A 19,339-nucleotide genomic window follows, 5' to 3' on the forward strand; every position below is an offset into this window, starting at 1 on the left:
TGTCCCTGCAGGCCTTTGGGAACAGTCCCTCTGCAGCCTTCTTGTAGCCCCTTCAGGTCCTGGCAGGCTGCTCTAAGGTCTCCCTGGAGCCTTCTCTTCTCCAGGCTGAACACCCCCAGCTCCCTCAGCCTGTCCCCACAGCAGAGCTGCTCCAAATCCCTGATCATCCTTGCGGCCTTCTTCTAGACCCTCTCCCTCAGGTCCATGTCCTTCCTGTATTGAGTGCTCCAGAGCTGAACACAGCCCTGCAGATGACTTCTTACCAGAGCAGAGTCTTCCCACAGCCTGCTTGGCACACAGCTTTTCCTCTGTTTTCTAGGGGGTTTTATTGTGTGTACATGCCAGGAGGATGGTAGGGAGGTGGAAAGCTCATGAGAATCCGTGGAGCCCTTGCCATGGACCACAGGGGACTTTGTATCCAGTGCTGAATCAAGGAGGTGGCCCTCAGCATTGCCAAGCAGCAGAATGTGACCCTTCTTGTGTTGAGCCCTGAGAATTCCACATGTGGAGAGACAGAGTAAACCCACATGCAAGCCTCTGCTTTCCTCTTGTCCCTGGAGCAAGTGAAATATCTCCTGAATGAGAATGTGGTGAGAAAGAATGGAAATTGCTTCCCGACTTAGTGGGAATCACCACCAAAGAGTTCATCTTCCCAGGAACCTCTCTCAGTCTCAGGGGATTTTGCCAAAGGAAAGAAGATATTAAACAGGAAAAGAAGATAATGAAAAGATCTTAAACAGAGAAAGAAGTAATCAAAAAAGAAAAGAAGGTATTAAAAAGATCTTAAAGAGAAAAAAAAAAATCCTGAACAGGATAAGAAGATCTTGAAGAGAAAAAGAAATTATTAAAAATGAAAAGAAGGTATTAAAAAGATCTTAAAGAAAAAAAAAAAGATCTTAAATAGGATAAAAAGATCTTAAAGAGAAAAAGAAGTTATTAAAAAAGGAAAAGAAGGTATTGAAAGGAAAAGTTCTTAGGAAAAAAAAGATCTTAAATAGGATAAAAAGATCTTAAAGAGAAGAAGAAGTTATTAAAAAGGAAAAGAAGGTATTAAAAAGAAAAAGAAGGTATTAAAAAGAAAAGATCTTAAAGAAAAAATATCTTAAATAGGATAAAAAGATCTTAAAGAGAAGAAGTTATTAAAAAGGAAAAGAAGGTATTGAAAAGAAAAAGAAGGTATTAAAAAGAAAAGATCTTAAAGAAAAAATATCTTAAATAGGATAAAAAGATCTTAAAAAGAAGTTATTAAAAAGGAAAAGAAGATATTAAAAAGAAAAGATCTTAAAGAAAAAAGATCTTAAATAGGATAAAAAGATCTTAAACAGAAAAAGAAGTTATTAAAACGGAAAAGAAGGTATTGGAAGGAAAAGATCTTAGGATAAAAAAGATCTTAAATAGGATAAGAATATCTTAAACAGAAAAAGAAATTATTAAAAAGGAAAAGAAGATATTAAAAAGAAAATATCTTAAACAGAAAAAAACAGATCTTAAGTAGGATAAGAAGATCTTAAAGAGAAAAAGAAGTTATTAAAAAGGAAAAGAAGGTATTGAAAAGAAAAGATCTTAGGATAAAAAAGATCTTAATTAGGATAAGAAGGTCTTAAACAGAAAATGAAGATATTAAACAAAAAAATATTAAACAGAAAAAGAAGATCTTAAACAAAAAAGAGGAGACATTAAATAGAAAAAGAAGACCTTCAACAGAAAAAGAATCTATTAAACAGAAAAGTAAGCTTTAAACAGATCTTGTTAAACAAACAAACCAGCCCCACAGGATATTAAACAAAACCAAAAACAACAAAAAAGCAAATCTTACAAAGACAAACCAGATTAAAGAGGAAAGGATGATCTTAAGCAGCAAACCAGGAGCGTTCCTCAGCTCAGTCTGAGGTCTGTCTTGCACTTTTCAGCTGGCCAAGGCAGTGAATGTTTCACCGAGCTGTGCCTGCCCTCCTTTGGGGTTTGTTTTATTCATGGGGAGCCTGTGCAGAGCATCTGTTGCTCCCTGTCGGCTGCATCGTCTCTGCCTCATTTGTGAACCATTCTGCTTCCCTCAGAGCAGCTTTCAAGCTGACAAGAGGCACTTAGGACAACAATTGTAATTGGATTTGTAATCCAGAGGATCATCTCTCTCTGTCTTGCTTCCCACTGCTCTGTCAGACAGGAGAAGAGAGGAGAAGAGAAAAAATCCCATTCATGTTCTCCCTGGTGAAAAGGGATCACAGAACTAGCCTGGTTGGAAGAGACCTCCAAAATCATCAAGTGCAACTGATCACCCAGCCCTAACTAATCACCCAGACCATGGCACTAAGTGCCTCATCCAGGCTCTGCTTAAACACCTCCAGGGACCCCAGCCCCTCCCTGGGCAGCACATTCCAAGGGGAAACCTCTCTGTCTGTGAAGGACTTCTTCCTAAACTCAAGCCTAAACCTCCCCCTGCACAGCTTCAAACTGTGTCCTCTCCTTCTGCCACTGGTGCCTGGGAGCAGAGCCCAACCCCCACCTGGCTACAGCCTCCCTGCAGGGAGTTGTAGAAAGCAATGAGGTCTGCCCTGAGCCTCCTCTTCTCCAGGCTGAACACCCCCAGCTCCCTCAGCCTCTCCTCACAGGGCTGTGCTCCAGACCCCTCCCCAGCCTTGTGCTCCAGACCCCTCCCCAGCCTTGTGCCCCAGACCCCTCCCCAGCCTTGTGCCCCAGACCCCTCCCCAGCCTTGTGCTCCAGACCCCTCCCCAGCCTTGTGCTCCAGACCCCTCCCCAGCCTTCTTGCCCTTCTCTGGACACCTTCCAGCATCTCAACATCTCTCCTGAACTGAGGAGCCCAGAACTGGGCACAGCACTCAAGGTGTGGCCTGAGCAGTGCTGAGCACAGGGGAAGAATAACCTCCCTTGTCCTGCTGGCCACGCTATTCCTGATCCAGGCCAGGATGCCATTGGCCTTCTTGGCCACCTGGGCACACTGCTGGCTCCTGTTCAGCTGCTGTCACCCAGCACCCCCAGGTCCCTCTCTGCCTGGCTGCTCTCCAGCCACTCTGTCCCCAGCCTGTAGCACTGCCTGGGGTTGTTGTGGCCAATGTGTAGAACCTGGCACTTGGACTTGTTCAATCTCATGCCCTTGGACTCTGCCCTTCTGTCCAGCCTGGCAAGGGCCCTCTACAGAGCTCTCCTACCCTCCAACAGATCCACTCCTGCTCCTAACTTGGTGGCATCTGCAAATCTACTGATGATGGATACAATCCCCTCATCCAGATCACCAATAAAGATATTGAAGAGGCTTGGGCCCAGCACTGATCCCTGGGGGACACCACTAGTGCCTGGCTGCCAGCTGGCAGTGGCACCATTCACCACCTGCTCAAGCTGCTGTCTGGCAGGAGAGTGCACAGTGCTGAGCCTAGGGGGAGCTGGCTCAGGGCTTGCTGGCTGGTGCTGGCTGGTTGTCTCTTCTTAGTAGGGCAAAAGCAGTTGTCCATCAAACAGGAGAATCACAGAACATTAGGGGTTGGAAGGAACCTCCAAAGCTCATCCAGTCCAACCTCCCTGCCAGAGCAGGGGCACCCAGGGCAGGTCACATCCAGGTGGGTTTTGAATATCTCCAGCAAAGGAGACTCCACAACCCCCCTGGGAATCCTGCTTCAGGGCTCTATCACCCTCACAGTGGCAAAATGTTTCCTCCTGCTCTTTCCTTCAGCAAGGAGGCAGCTGCCTTGCCAAGGGTGGTGGATAAACATCAGCCTGAAGGGGGGAATGAGAACAAATCATAGAGTCATAGATTCACAGAATGGGTTGGGTTGGAAGGGACCTCAAAGCTCATCCAGTCCCAACCCCCTGCCATGGGCAGGGACACCTCCCCCCAGCCCAGCTTGCTCAAGGCCTCATCCAGCCTGGCCTGGAACACCTCCAGGCAGGAGGCAGCCACAGCCTCCCTGGGCAACCTGTGCCAGTCTCTCCCCACCCTCACTCCAAACAATTTCTTCCTCATCTCCAGTCTCAGTCTCCCCTCTCCCAGCTCAAATCCATTGTCCCGCATCCTGGCACTCCCAGCCCTTGTCACAAGTCCTCCCCAGCTCTCCTGGAGCCCCTTCAGGTCCTGGAAGGCTGCTCTGAGGTCTCCCTGGAGCCTTCTCCAGGCTGAACAGCCCCAACTCTCCCAGCCTGGCCCCATGGGGGAGCTTCTCCAGCCCTATGATCACCTTGGTGGCCTCCTCTGGGCTCTCTCCAACATCTCCAAGCCCTTCTTGTGCTGGAGGCACCACAACTGGATGCACAAGAGGGACATGGAACTGCTGGAGCCACAAAGAGGAACTGAACCCTGGAACTGTCCCTTGCCCTGAGCACACACATGCTGCCCTCACAGCCCACATTTGTAATCATCACTTTCCAGAAGAAATTCCTTCACTAGGTCACTGCCAAATGGCAATTTGATGGTAATGACAAATTGCAGATGTATTCTCCAGAATTCTGGAGAATCAGAGAGTCACAGAGTGAGTGTTAGGGGCTGGAAGGGACCACCAGAGATCCTCCAGTCCAACCCCCTGCCAGAGCAGGGGCACCCAGGGCAGCTCACACAGGAACACATCCTGGTGGGGTTGGAATATCTCCAGAGAGGGAGACTCTACAACTTCCCTAGGCAGCCTGCTCCAGGGCTCTGCCACCCTCACAGTGACAAAATCTTTCCTCCTGTTCCCATGGCACTTCCTATGGCTCAGCTTCCACCACTGCCCCTGGTGCTGCCATTGGGCATCCCCCAGCAGAGCCTGGCTCCAGCCTCTGGGCACTCCCCCTGCACATCTTTAGCACCAGCAATGAGGTCACCCTCAGGCTCCTCCTCTCCAAGCTCCAGAGCCCTCAGCTCCCTCAGGCTCTCCTCCTAAGGAAGATGTTCCACTGCCTGCAGCATCTTTGTGGCTCTGTGCTGGACTCTCTCAAGCAGTTCCTGAGGTCCTTCTGGAGCTGAGGGGCCCAGAACTGGACACACTATTCCAGAGCAGAGGGGCAGGAGAAGCTCTGTGACCTACTCACCACAGCCCTTCTGATCCACCCCAGGCTGCCCTTGGCCTTCTTGGCCACCAGAGCACATTGCTGGCTCATGGTCAACCTCCCACCCACCAGGACCCCCAGGACCTTTTCCCCTTCACTGCTCTCCAACAGCTCAGTCCCCAACCTCTCCTGCTCCATGAGGTTGTTGAACTTCATTCAGTTTCTCCCTGTCCATCTCTCAGCCTGTCCAGGTCTCACTGAATGGCAGTCCAACCCTCCTGTGTCAGCCACTCCACCCAGTTTGTATCATCAGCAAACCTGCAATGGCAAGTGGTGCAATGGCAAACATGCTCTGGTTAATCTCTTCAGCATGTTCCTTTTTCTGGTTGGAAACACAGAGTCACACAGGATGAGTTCCAGGACCTCTGCTGTCCACAGGAACCCCCAAAAAAGCATCTGGTGCCTCAGCAGTGGTTATTCCTTGGGTGAAGGAGCCAAGGAAGGGCATGGCCCTGGCTGCAGAGTGAGTGCTGGTGGTGGCCAGAGGGAAGGAAAGGGAGAACAAAAGGCATTCTCCTGCTCTCTGAGTGCTGGGGTGTGCAGGGCTTGCCCTCTCTGTAAGAGGACAGAGAGGAGTTTGCAAAGAACTGGAGAAAGCTGCAATCAAAGGCATGAAATGAGCCTGGTGAGGGGAGAGGGACTAAGCAGTCTGCAGTTCCTGAGGAGATGCTAGAGAGCAGGGATGATGAAGGTCTGGGCAATCAGTGAGGAGGTGGAGAAGGTGAGCAGGGTGTGCTGATTGACTGCTCCTCAGGGCAGAGCCACTGAGAGGAGACAAAGGGAATTCTCAGGCAACTAATTGAAACTGAGCAAGAAATACTTTGTTCACCTGACAGAGAGAGGGAGGTTGTGGAAGTGAGTGCCACTGAGTGCTGTGCAGCTCTAAATGAGAGCAAGATTTCACACCAGAGAGGCCTCCCAAGGGCTGAGTTCAGCATGAAGTGTGGATGCAGCTCTTGCTGGGGGATTGTCTAAGGTAGGATTCTGGCAGCTGCCCCATTACACAAGACAGGGCTGGGCGAGCTCCTGGTGATGTCTGCTTTCATAGCTGTTTTGGCCAGCAGTGCCCATGCTGGAAGAGCAGGGCAGGAGGGCTTTGATTGAGGGTCAGAGCAGGTTGCCACAAGGACACTGTCCCAGTTTGGAGCCATGAGCTGCTCAGGGCACAAGGACAGAAAAGATCTTTTACCCCTTCCCAAGGAGTCAGATAAAAATGCTCCACTCCGGATTGGAAGCTTAAATGGAAATTCTATTTACAAACAGATACAAAAGGTATCTGGCTGTGTGGGGGGGCAAATATGTGCAGTCCTGGAGAGTTGTGCCTCAGGCTGGACGTGCTGCCTGGTCTGCCCATGTGCCAAAGGGCAAGGACACAGGGCCACCTGCAGAGACCCTCCCTGCAGGACTCCTCTCTGCTTCAGAAAGGTTCCTGAAAGGTTCAGAAAGGCTTCCTGACATCCAGGAGTAAGCAGCTGTGCTGGGTGATGCTGGAGAGGAAGAAGCATCCAAAAATGTTCTTAATCTCTTCTGTGCCATGAAGGCCATGACTATAAAAAGTGCTGAACCTCCAGGGCAGAAGAGCCTTGGCAGGTGCTGTGCTTCCCGAGCTGGTTAGCCTGCCTGGAGCTGAGGAGGAGCTGGAAGCTGTGCTCCAGTTGTTGTTATTATAATTGAGTCAATTAACTCTTCCTCCCTTTCAGCTGGAGGGCTTGGAGCTGGGCTTCTGATTGCAGACTCTCATCTCAATCTGATTACCATTTTAGCTGCATCTCTTTCTGCTCTCCTGTTGCCTGCTGTTCAGGTTTTCAGCCCTGGATTCAAGTCAGGGGGGTAGGAACCAGGTGGCTGCACGCTGCAGCCTTTCCATCTGGCTGTGCCATTGGCTCCTCCAAGAACTGGAGCAAGGCTGTCTCTGGGCTCCTTCTCAGTTTCACACTGCTGGTGGCTGACATTCCCGGGCAGCAGAGCTTGCAGAGACCACTCCCTGCTTGCGCTGCGATAGCTGATAAGGAGCCAGGAAGGCAGGAGCCAGTTGTTGGATAAGGCATTGGCTGAATGGCTGCAATCAGAGACTTGTGGTCCATACCTCAGTGTCCAAATGCAGACATGTGACAGCTCTGGGGGGCCAGTACTGGGGCCAGTGCTGTTCAGCATCTTGGTTGATGACATGAGCAGTGGGACTGAGGCACTCTCAGCAAGTCTGTGGGTGACACCAAGCCCTGTGGCCCAGCTGACACACTGGAGGGAAGGGATGGCATCCAGAGGGACGTGGACAGGCTGCAGAGGTGAGCCCAAGCCAACCAAGTGCAAGGTCATGCACCTGGGTTGGGTCAATATCAAACACAAGTCCAGGCTGAGCGAGGAGTGGCTCATGAGCAGCCCTGAGGAGAAGGCCTTGGGGGTGTCAGTTGGTGAGAAACTCCCCAGGAGCCAGCCATGGTCCCTGGCAGCCCAGCAGGCAGCTGTGTGATGAGCTGCATCCCCTGTAGGGACAGGCTGAGAGAGTTGGGGCTCTTCAGCCTGGAGAAGAGAAGGCTCCAGGGAGACCTCAGAGCAGCCTGCCAGTACCCGAAGGACTCCAGGAGAGCTGGGGAGGGACTTTGGACGAGGGCTGGGAGGGACAGGATGAGGGACAATGGCTTTGAGCTGGGAGAGGGGAGATTGAAAGTGGAGATGAGGAAGAAATTGTTGAGAGTGAGGGTGGGGAGAGACTGGCACAGGTTGCCCAGGGAGGCTGTGGCTGCCTCCTGCCTGGAGGTGTTCAAGTCCAGGCTGGATGAGGCCTTGAGCAAGCTGGGCTGGGGGGAGGTGTCCCTGCCCATGGCAGGGCGTTGGAACTGGATGAGCTTTAAGGTCCCTTCCTAATCCAAACCATTCTGTGATCCCTCCCTGTGTCCATGATGCCAGGCCAAAGTGACCACGGCTGGATCAGGATTGTTTTAACGCCTTTCAGAAACTTGCTTCTCAATCTCCTTCACTGTAATTCTTTTACACTGTGTGTGTTGGAGAGGTTATTAATTTATGATTTATGATATTCGAAATATGAAAATTAATTTTTGAACTAATATTAAAAATTATTACTAAGGGAATGCTCACTATTTGCTATACAGATTCTAGCGCATGATTGTGAGATCTATCCCACAACTGCTCTAGTCTGTACAATTTGAACCCAATTAGAACAGTCAGCGGATTAATTCCGATTAAAGAACGAAGTTGCAATTCCGCCGCACGTCCACCAGATGGCGACTCGACAAGGCGCTTGCGGCTTTACTATAGACAGGGAGGGTTACAATGCCAGAGGCTTACACCAGAAACGTGGTGCGGCCAGGCGGGGGCTTTAAACTGAACGTTAGCTGGTGGAGAACACTTCAAGAGATGCTCTGTGTCTTTCGTAGCTGGTTGCTGCCTGCCCGGGGTGCTTCGGGGCTGGCTCCTGGGCTGGTCCATTCCAGGGAGGGGCTCCCAGGGCTGAGGCTGTGGTCGAAGCTGCCGGCGGGCCCGCGGGGGGGCTTCCCTCCGGACGGTGGCGTGGGGGCAGCCTTCTCCTCCTGCAGCAGTGGGGGGCGAGACGTAGACTTCTGTCGGTCGGCAGGCTCCCTCCTGGAAGGGTTCGGGCGGTCCCTCGGGGCGGCGGTCGCTCCTGGAGCTGCTGCTTGAGAGTGGAGGGGGTGGCACAGAGCGGCTGCCGGGGACTGGTCGCTGCAGCGGGCTCGGGGCTAGCAGGGCCAGCACTGGCTCCCTGGGTGGGTTCGGGCTGGCGGAGCGATCCTGTGGGGCGGGGCCGGGCCCTTCGGAGTCAGCCCTCACTGTGCCGGCGCTGGCGGAGCGGCTCCGGAGTGGGGGGCGCGGCCATACGGAGTGGCGGCGGCTTGCCTTGGCTGGAAGTGAGCTGGCGGGACTCTGTCTTTCGCACGTAGTCCGACTTTCAGCTGCCCTGGGGTTTGCAGGACTGCGGCGTGGCGAAGCTAGCAGCTCCCTTTCTGCCCCGCAAACGCGGGATCGGGCAGGATGCGGCCGGGCGCTGCTCCTGCTTTCACAAGCGGGCACACAGCGTTGTGGCTCGTCAGTCTGCTGCTCGTAGCTCTGGCAGATGCCTGGACCGCCGAGATTCGGGCTAGTCCGTTCCCCGCCACCCGGGCGGTCTCACCCTCGGGGCGCAGTCCTCTTTCAGACGCGGCGGTTCTTTCCGCGCCGGTGGGACTGGCAGACACGACGCCGGCCGTTTGTGGCTTCCAGCAACGGTCTCCTTTGCAGATTTCTGGGTAAACTGAGGCTCGGTGGCCCTCCCCCGGTTGCTGGCTTCTGTCTGGAATGCAGAGGCCACTAGAACGACTGCAAGCGGAGCTTGATACAAGCAATAGCAAAGGCTTAAGCACAAACAGCGATGAGCTTACAAAGCTCAGGCAAAGAGGGAGCAAAGAGAGAGACTTGTTCACAACTTGGAGTAATACTTAAAGTTTCTGGAGGCTGATTTTGGCCAATAGGCAATCTTGTCTGCAGACAGCTTCAGCCTATAGCAAGCATGAGGCTAGAACGATGCCCTTCCTTGGCAGGAGCAGTGGGTACATGTTGCTGTTCAGCCCCCAGAAGGCAGGTTGGGTTGTTTTTGCCATCTGGCTGGCACCCTGGTCTTTGTTCCCCTCAGCTCTGGGCTGAGTACCCACTCCATAAAGGAGGGTGGAAGGGGGAATGTGGTAAAACATCTTGGGACAAGTTTTGTGGTGTTTGGGGCATAGTTCTGGGCATATGGTGGTGCCTTCACCACATTGTGGTAGTTTCCCTCTTTGCTGCTGTCTGCCCCCAGTCAGTGATTTCCAAACCCTTCCAAGCTGGCAGGCACAGAGTGGCCAGCTGGCAGAGCAGGGTGATGCCTGCCTTTGCTACACCCACCCACAACCTGCAGATCCTGCTGGACAAAGGCCATGCTAGGGGAGCTGTTCTGCCTTTGCTGTGCTGGCCGAGCTGCAGCTGCTCCTGCAGGGACTGCTCATGTCCTGGAGCTGCTCTCTCAGGAGTTGTTTATGGCCTGGTGCTGCTCTCTCAGGAGTTGTTACCACCCTGGAGCTGCTCTCTCAGGAGTTGGTCATGGCCTGCAGCTGCTTTCTTAGGATTTTCATGTCCTGGAGCTGCTCTCTCAGGAGCTGATCATGTCCTGGAGCTTCTCTCTCAGGATTTTCATGTCCTGGAGCTGCTCTTTCAGGAGCTGTTCATGTCCTGGAGCTGTTCTCTTAGGAGTTATGTCCCGGAGCTGCTCTCTCAGGAGCGCTGTTGGATGAGGCTGATCCCTTCCAGCTGGGAGCAGTAACTTCTCTCTCTGACAGCTTTGGTCAGTGGGCCGAATGCATGCAGGACCTGCAGCCGCTCTGCGCCCCCTTTGGAGCCCCCATCCATTCAGGTAACGCTTTCTTTTCTGGTCTCCTTCTTCTAGGAATATCTATGCCCATTCCAGTTATTGGTTTGCAGGATGACTCCAGGGTGTTTGTCAACGGGACCTGCGTCCTAAACGACGAGAACTTCGTCCTCATCGGCTCCTTCATGGCCTTCTTCATCCCCCTCATCATCATGGTGATCACCTACTGCCTGACGGTGCAGGTGCTGCAGAGGCAGGCGACGGTGTTCCTGTGCGGGGAGGTGTCCAAGCAGAGGAGGAGCAGCGTCAACTGCCTCAAGAAGGAGAACAACCCCGAGAACGTCTCCATGCTCCACAACCACGAGGGAGCCTCCCATCTGAACTCGCCGGCGAGCAGGGAGGCCGTGCTCTTCCGCAAGGGCACCATGCAGTCCATCAACAACGAGCGCAGGGCCTCCAAGGTCCTGGGCATCGTCTTCTTCCTCTTCCTCGTCATGTGGTGCCCCTTCTTCATCACCAACGTCATGTCCGTGCTCTGCAAGGAGGCCTGTGACCGGGACCTGCTGGGGGAGCTACTGGACGTGTTTGTGTGGGTGGGGTATGTGTGCTCGGGGGTGAACCCCCTGGTGTACACCCTCTTCAACAAGACCTACCGCAGGGCTTTCTCCAGCTACATCCGCTGCCGCTACCGGGGCGCCCACAGAGCCGCCCCCAGGCACAACCAGTGCCTGAACGTGGCCTCCACAGCCCTCTGCGGCAAAGACCTGACCCTAACCAGCTACCGGAACGGCAACGAGTTCAACAGCGTGGAGCTGGAGGAGGCCGAGGAGGGCCTGGAGATGCAGCCGGGGACTTCAGAGCTCTCCATAAACAGCTGTAATGTTGTAAGTGAAAGGGTGAGCTGCGTGTGAAACTGGCTGCCCCCTCCCCCAGCCTTGGGGTTTGCTTTGGTGGTTTGGTGGTTTGGCTAAGGTGTACCTGCAGACAAGATACCATGGTGTAAAAAATGTCAGTGTTGGTCCCAGGACGATGTAAATACTGCATTCTGAACAAAGCCTCCTCCTTGCTTTCTTCTTTCTTTTTCTTTTGTTGTTTGTTTGTTTGTTTTTTGTAAGAAAAGGGGAAAAAAAAAAAACCAAAACCAAAACAGAACCAAAAGGAGTTGTCCTTCCAGTTCAGTACTGAGAATCCTCTCTATGAATATACTGCAGTGAAGTTTAAGGTTCTATATTTACTGTTAATACTAGATCAGAGCTCTCAGTTGCTTTGCATAATGTCATGGACAAGGAAAAAAAAAAAAAAGCAAACAAAAAATGTTTGAATTCTTCTTCCAGTGCATGAGCAAAAAAAAAAAAAAAAGAAAGAAAAAAAGTAAAAAAAATACTAATAATGCTGAATATTTATCTCAGGTGGCACTTGCTGGAGTCCAGAATGGCACGCCAATAGTTAGCTAGAAAATACCTGCTCCTAAGCCTTCTCAATCAGTAGAACTTTCTTTTTTCAAGTTGACAGTAAATATATACTTTAAATCCTCACCTTGTTCTGCACTGTGGCAGGGCTGCACAGGGAGCTGGCAGAAAGACAGCAGCAGCCCTGAGGCTCTGCAGGCACCTAGCCAGACATGGCCTGTGACGGGTGGTGGCTTGGTGGCATGCTGGGGTAACCTTGCACTGCAAGGGATCTCTGAGTGAGTTTCACTCCCTCTCCAATCCTCTTGTTTGCTTTCCAGGGGCCCTCAGCTAGATCTTGATTCCCTCTCCAATCCACTTGTTTACTTTCCAAAGGATCTCATCTAGACCTTGATTCCCTCTCCAGTCCACTTCTTTGCTTTCCAAAGGATCTCATCTAGACCTTGATTCCCTCTCCAGTCCTCTTGTTTACTTTCCAAAGGATCTCATCTAGATCTTGATTCCCTCTCCAATCCACTTGTTTGCTTCCAAGGGACCTCTGCTACATCTTGACTCATTCTCCAGTCCTCTTGTTTCATCCCAAGGGATCTCAGCTAGAGTTTGACTTCTCTCCAGTCCTCTTGTTTGCTTTACAAAGGATCTCATCTAGACCTTGATTCCCTCTCCAATTCTCTTGTTTGCTTTCCAAGGGACCTCATCTAGACCATGATTCCCTCTCTAGTCCTCTTGTGTTATTTCCAAGGGATCTCAGCTAGATCTTGATTCCCTCTCCAATCCTCTTGTTTTTATCCCAAGGGATCTCAGCTAGATCTTGATTCCTTCTCCAATCCTCTTGTTTTTATCCCAAAGGATCTCAGCTAGAGTTTGACTTCCTTTCCAATCCTCTTGGTTTTATTCCAAGGGCCCTCATCTAGGTCACGATTCCCTCTCCAGTCCTCTTGTTTTCATTCCAAGAGACCTCAGCTAGATTTTGACTCCCTCTCCAATCCTGTTGTTTGCTTTCCATTCCCCAGGAGTCTCCAGCTCCCCTCAGGAAGATGGGGAATCCAGTTGTGGTGTGGTTTTGTGCTCCTGGCTGGGATCACTTGCAGCCTTGGAGAAGCAGCATGAGAGGCCCCAGCCATCTGCTTCAACCACCTTATAAATGGAAGGGCCTCAGATTCATAGGAAGTCCCCCCTGGATCTCACAGTTAAGCATCAGCTCTGGGAAGGAACAAGCTGTGCTCAGTGTGGATGGCACTGCCTTCACCAGGTTGCTTGGATGGTCAGGGTCTTTGGCTGACCTGGAGAAGAGCACTCTGGCTTGGCAAGGGCTCGGTCCTCACATCTGTTTATTCCTTAGCTTCTTTAGCATTTGCTGTTAGCTTTCAGCCTCTTGGGACTTGCAGTGCAATGATAAACCACTGCTGTGGGTGCAGAGCAAGGGCTGCTGTGTAGGTGGTGCTGGTCAAGGCTGTGAGCTGAAGCACACAGGAGAGAGGCATAAACAAAGGTCCCTGCTCCTTCCTTCTGCCTCAGGATGAGGTGGGCAGAGCAGGGCAGAGTATGTGACCAGAACAATTTGCTGGTGATGTAGTTCAAAAGCAAACAATGGCCAGGGCCAGGAGGGAAGCTGACCTGGAGCTGATCTACATGGAAGATTAATCTGAATTAAGTTGTAAATTTGATTTAGCCCATTTGAGTCAGCAGGTAAATGATAGGACATCTTATTACTGCCAGAGCACCCACAGTGGCATTTAGTGCAGTTTAAGTAATCTGCTTTTAATTCACACCATGGATAATCTGAACTGATTTTCCGCCCTGCCTCCAAGGCACTATGTCTTTCTGGCACAGTGCCTCGAGGGTGATACCTTCCATGCAGTTCTCCTTGTGTGGAGCATTGTCTAGGGCCAGGTATTACCTACAAGTGCTTGACATCTTCATTGGCTAACCCAGAGGCTGCAGTGCTCATCTAACATGGATGCATTTAGCATCTCTGGCTGTGAAAGCCTTCAGGACAGCAAAGCTTTGGCTGGGCATGGAGAAACTGCACTTTCCTAGCATGAACTGCTCGTGCCCTAAACTGGTTGTGTTCATCCCACCAGACCTGTAGAAGAAATTGGGAATCCTGCTGAGTGTTTTAGTGTGCTGCACTGTGAGCAACAGCCTGGCTGAGGCTGCTGTCAGAATGCAGCACTTGGGTTGCATCTGCTGCTGGGTGGCTGCCAGCATGATGCATTGGGCCATGAGGATGAGCAGAGGGCTGGAGCTGCTCTGCTCTGGAGACAGACTGAGAGAGTTGGGGTTGTGCAGTCTGGAGAGGAGAAGGCTCCCAGGAGACCTTCTTGTAGCCTTCCAGTTTCTGAAGGTTGCTACAAGAAAGCTGGGGAGGGACTTTTGAGGGTGTCAGGGAGCGATAGGACTTGGGGGGATGGAGCAAAACTAGAAGTGGGGAGATTGAGATTGGATGTGAGGAAGAAGTTGTTCCCCATGAGGGTGGTGAGAGACTGGCAGAGGTTGCCCAGGGAGGTGGTGGAAGCCTCATGCCTGGAGGTTTTTGCAGCCAGGCTGGATGTGGCTGTGAGCAAACTGCTGCGGTGTGAGGTGTCCCTGCCCATGGCAGGGGGGTTGGAACTGGATGGTCCTTGAGGTCCTTTCCAATCCTGACAATTCTCTGATTGAAGCTGATAGTCCTTTCTTCTTCCTCATCCCTTCCTGGGAGTACTTCCATGCAGGCAGGAGGGCTATCTCTGTGTGGAGCCTACCTTCCTCCTTGCAGAAGGCAGCAGAGATGCACCCCGTGCACCTCTGCTGACACTACCACAGGCTGGAACACTTGGGAACCCTCCTGCCTCTCCAAAGAGGGCTGGGAACCAGCAGGAAAAGGACTGGCCAGAGACACAAACTTGTGCCTTCAGCAATTGCCCTTTGCACTGAGTCAGATTTGATTGTCTCAAAAAGTGCAGAAATCTCAGACAGGATCCACATTGCTTTGGAATCCTTGATTTGCCTTGGTTCACAGAAACCACAGAATCACAGAAGCATTCAGGTTGGAAGAGAGCCTCAGGACCACCAAGTCCAACCCAGAACCCTGCTCTACAAGGCTCACCCCTAAACCATATCCCTAAGCACCACGTCCAAACCACCTTGAAACACAGCCAGGCTTGGGGACTCCACCACCTCCCTGGGCAGCACATTCCAATCCCTGACCACTCTTGCTGGGAACAAATGTTTCCTACTGTCCAGAGTGAACCTCCCCAGTCACAGCTTGAGGCCATTCCCTCTTGTGTGTCACTAATTCCCTGTGAGAAGAGACCAGCACCAACCTCTCCACAACCTCCTTTCAGGGAGCTGTAGACAGCCATGAGGTCTCCCTCAGCCTCCTCTTCTCCAAACTAACCATCCCCAGCTCCTTCACTTGCTCTTCATCAGATTCATTCTCCAGGCCCTTCCCAGCTTCCTTGCCCTGCTCTGCCCTGGCTCCAGCTCCTGTGTTCCAGGCTCTCCTCTGCCAGAGCTGTGTGTGTGTGTATGTGTGAGGCTGTACATATAAATACATATGGAGAGAGATTTATATAGTGAAAAGCCAACCCCAGGCTTGGAAAGCATTTAGCAATAAGCTGAACTGCAGTGACTTCTGGCAGTGACAGGTGGGAATAGGGTCAGGTGTGGACAGCTTCATTGCCCACAGTGTTCTCCAGCTCAGCAGAAGGCCACAGGCAGGCATTGCCTCTGCCTAGGAGCCCTCAGGTCCTCCCCTTGCTGGTTCTGCTGGGTGGGCAAAAAGGGAACCTGCTCTGTCTGGGTGTAAAGAATGGGAGCTGAACAGAGAACTTACAGAGCTTTTATAAAATGTTTTTAACAAATTCCAGGCCAGGCCTGTCGCTATCTGGACTCTGGATGCTCAGCTGGACCCATCCTGACCTACATCACTTGTCTGGACAGACAGACAGACAAAGGGCACTGCCTTCTGGCTCCTGCCTTCTCTCCTGGCCAGCCAGTGAGAAGGTTTCTGGAATGGTTGAATAACTGTCACTCACCCAACTTCCTCTGGGTCATTCCACATCAGGGTTTTTGTGATGCTGCTATTAATTTATTAAAGGAAGTTTGTTGGTTTAATCACTCTTCATTTCTCTGCCATGGTCTGTGAGAAAATAAACGACTGAACATGCCCTCTTTTGCTTTGATCTGTCCCCACTTACAAGCTGTCTGAAGGAAAAAAATATGTCCTGACCAAAAAAAAACCAAACAAAAACCCAACCCAAAAATTACCCAAAAACAAAATAAAAAATGAGGATGAGGACAGCTTTCATTTCTCCCCTCACACTTCCTATATCCCAACTCTTCCAAGCCCCAAAACCTGCTAAATACGAAGGTGGGGATGAAGTTATTCCCCCTCTTCTCCTTGGTGCCTCTAAGAAGAAGTGTTACAAAACTAACCAAACAAAAAAAAAAATCACATTTTTAAATAGCCTCAGCTTGAAGAACCCATTTTGTTCTCTGCAGTTTAACCCAAGTCAGGTTGTCCCCACAGCAGCTTTGCTCCTCCTGAGCTGCAGGCATTAACCATGGCAGTGACTCGAGAAGCCCCCCCGAGACTGCCCTGCTGGGAGCCCCTGCTGGAAGCTCTTTGTGAGTCCTCAAAGCTCAGCTCAGGTATGGTGTTGTCTTCTGAACAGTGTCTGGTGGTGGTTTGGCTCGAGTTGGGACTGAAGAACTGAAAGCAGTTCCTTGGGAATGGTGCTGGAGGTGGAAGTGTGGAGTGCTTTCTTTCCCAGCCCAGATGGCAGATGTGCAGGCTGCCAGCGAGGCTCAGCGTGCACAGAGAGGCTCCACCCCAGCAGCCAGACCCTTCTGCTTGCCTCTGCTGGGAGTTCATTCATGGGGCCAGCCCTGGACCTTCCTGAATTGTAAGGGCTCACAGCACCAGAGGCCAGAAGCAAGGCTGGCCAGGTTTGCTCAGCCACAAAACGTTGTGGCTTACCAAGGTGGTTTCCAGATCTGAGCTGGCTCATCAAGCACAAATGCAGGCTGGGTGAGGAGTGGCTCCAGAGCAGTCTGGAGGAAAAGGCCTTGAGGTTGTCAGTTGGTGACAAACTGCCCAGGAGCCAGCACTGGTCCCTGGCAGCCCAGCAGGCAGCTGTGTGCTGAGCTGCATCCAGAGCAGGGAGAGCAGCAGCACAGGGAGGGGATTCTGCCCCTCTGCTCTGCTCTGCTCACACCCCACCTGCAGCACTGCCTCCAGCTGCTGGGGCCCCCAGCACAAGAAGGACCTGGAGCTGCTGGAGAGGCTCCAGAGGAGGCCACCAAGATGATCAGAGGCTGGAGAAGCTCCCCTGTGGGGCCAGGCTGGGAGAGTTGGGGCTGTTCAGGCTGGAGAAGACAAGGCTCCAGGGAGACCTCAGAGCAGCCTTCCAGGACCTGAAGGGGCTCCAGGAGAGCTGGGGAGGGACTTTGGACAAGGGCTGGGAGTGCCAGGATGAGGGACAATGGCTTTGAGCTGGGAGAGGGGAGATTGAGACTGGAGATGAGGAAGAAATTGTTGAGAGTGAGGGTGGGGAGAGACTGGCACAGGTTGCCCAGGGAGGCTGTGGCTGCCTCCTGCCTGGAGGTGTTCAAGGCCAGGCTGGATGAGGCCTTGAGCAAGCTGGGCTGGGGGGAGGTGTCCCTGCCCATGGCAGGGGGCTGGAACTGGATGAGCTCTGAGGTCCCTTCCAACCCAACCCATTCTGTGGTTCTATGCTCTATGTCTGTGACATGTTGCAGCACACAAGTGAAGCCCAGAGTGTCTTTGAGCACCTCAAAGGCTGCCCTTGGAGGACATGGGTCTGCTCCTTCAGGTCTGTGCTCAGTGAAGATAAGGACAGCTACCCAGAGGCTTCTGGGAGGAGATACAGTTCAAAGGCAATGCTGAGGAGCCTCAAGGCATCTCCCCTCAGCATGGCTCCCCTTGTTCTAATGGCTGGTCAGCCAGCTGTAGTTTTTACCCCTGTGCTGATGTGAAGCTGCTGGTTTGATCTGATGTGTGAGCAGTGGGGTCAGTGCCTCACATCAGCCAGCCAGAGAAGGGTCATGAGGATGAGCAGAGGGCTGGAGCTGCTCTGCTCTGGAGACAGACTGAGAGAGTTGGGGTTGTGCAGTCTGGAGAGGAGAAGGCTCCCAGGAGACCTTCTTGTGGCCTTCCAGGGTCTGAAGGGGGCTACAGGAAAGCTGGGGAGGGACTTTTGAGGGTGTCAGGGAGTGATAGGAGTGGGGGGGATGGAGCAAAACTAGAAGTGGGGGATTCAGATTGGATGTTAGGAAGAAGTTGTTCCCCAGGAGGGTGGTGAGAGCCTGGCACAGGTTGCCCAGGGAGGTGGTGGAAGCCTCATCCCTGGAGGTTTTTGCAGCCAGGCTGGATGTGGCTGTGAGCAACCTGCTGTGGTGTGAGGTGTCCCTGCCCATGGCAGGGGGTTGGAACTGGATGAGCCTTGAGGTCCCTTCCAAGCCTGACAGTTCTGTGGTTCTATGCTCTGTGCCTTTCTTCTGGACAGCCCTGCCAAGAGCTACAGCCCAGGCATGGAGCCTGGCCAGTGCTCTTCCCTTCCAAGTCAGCAGGCTGACTGCAGTCAGCTGATGTGCTGGAGCCATGAGGAGAGCCCTGGATATGGAGACCCAAAAGAAAAACACATTTTAAAGGGAAAAAAAAAAACCCACAGCAAAAAAAAAAAAAAGCCCAAGCAGCTCTTCAGAACTATTGTTCAGCTTCAAGCTAAGGAAGGGTGTCTGATGTTCCTGCAGCCAAATGATGCCAGCCCCACGTTCCCAAAGCAGTGCCCACCATGTGCTACAGATGCAGAGGTTTCCTGGATGGATTTCCTCCCTGGGTCACAGTGTCCTGAGGCAAGCTCCACACCAAGCCAAGAGCTGCACTTGGCTTTGACTCTGCTTCAGACTGGGGTGGAAAATGCATCAGAAGCTTTTTGCTGGGAGGGGAAAAAAAAAAGGCAAAAAAGCTTAGGAATTCAGCCAGCCTTGGGCAGAAGCACAGAGGTGGACAGATGAACACTGGCTTTGGCACCCCAGAGCCCTCTGCAGTCTCCCCTTGAAAAGCTGGGGATAGCTGAACAGCTGAGCAGGAAAGCTGTGCTGGAGAGATCAGCTGGAGCTGCAGGTGTCACTGACCTGTGGAGTGCTCCAGTGCCAGGGCAGTGGTGGGGGTGCAAGTGCCTGAAGATGCTTTTGTTTGATCCTTTTAGCTGTGACATTGGCAGTGACTGCTCTGCCTCACCCTCCCTTTCCTTCAAGTCCCAACCCTTCTGCTTGCCTGCTCTCACCCACCCCAGCCCTTGTGCTCTGGAGCTGTCATCAGCTGGGAAAGTGCCTCCATGCTGCATTATTCCCTCTCAGCTCTGCAGGGATGCTGCAGGCCCAGAGCAAGGTGGAGGTGGAGAACCTGCAGGTGAGGGATGGCACAGGGACAGCCAACCAGAGCAGCAAGGGCTGCTGGCCAGCTGCAGAGCCATGCCAGGAGATACCTAGCACACTGGAGTGGGGTTAGCTTGGAGATGAGGAAACATTTCTTTG

The 19,339-nt window shown here is 52.2% G+C and overlaps 1 protein-coding gene across 1 annotated transcript in view; it reads left to right on the forward strand.

The window, feature by feature from the left end:
• Positions 1-11,296, forward strand: part of HTR2C (5-hydroxytryptamine receptor 2C) — a 70,212-nt gene extending 58,916 nt beyond the window's left edge. Inside the window, exon 3 of the mRNA XM_054388688.1 lies at positions 10,464-11,296. Coding sequence (XP_054244663.1) covers positions 10,464-11,296 — 833 coding nt within the window. The remainder of the gene's footprint in view (positions 1-10,463) is intronic.
• Positions 11,297-19,339: the final 8,043 nt, after the last annotated feature.

The sequence above is a fragment of the Indicator indicator genome, chromosome 17 (genome assembly GCF_027791375.1).
Source record: "Indicator indicator isolate 239-I01 chromosome 17, UM_Iind_1.1, whole genome shotgun sequence".
Lineage (NCBI taxonomy): Eukaryota > Metazoa > Chordata > Aves > Piciformes > Indicatoridae > Indicator > Indicator indicator.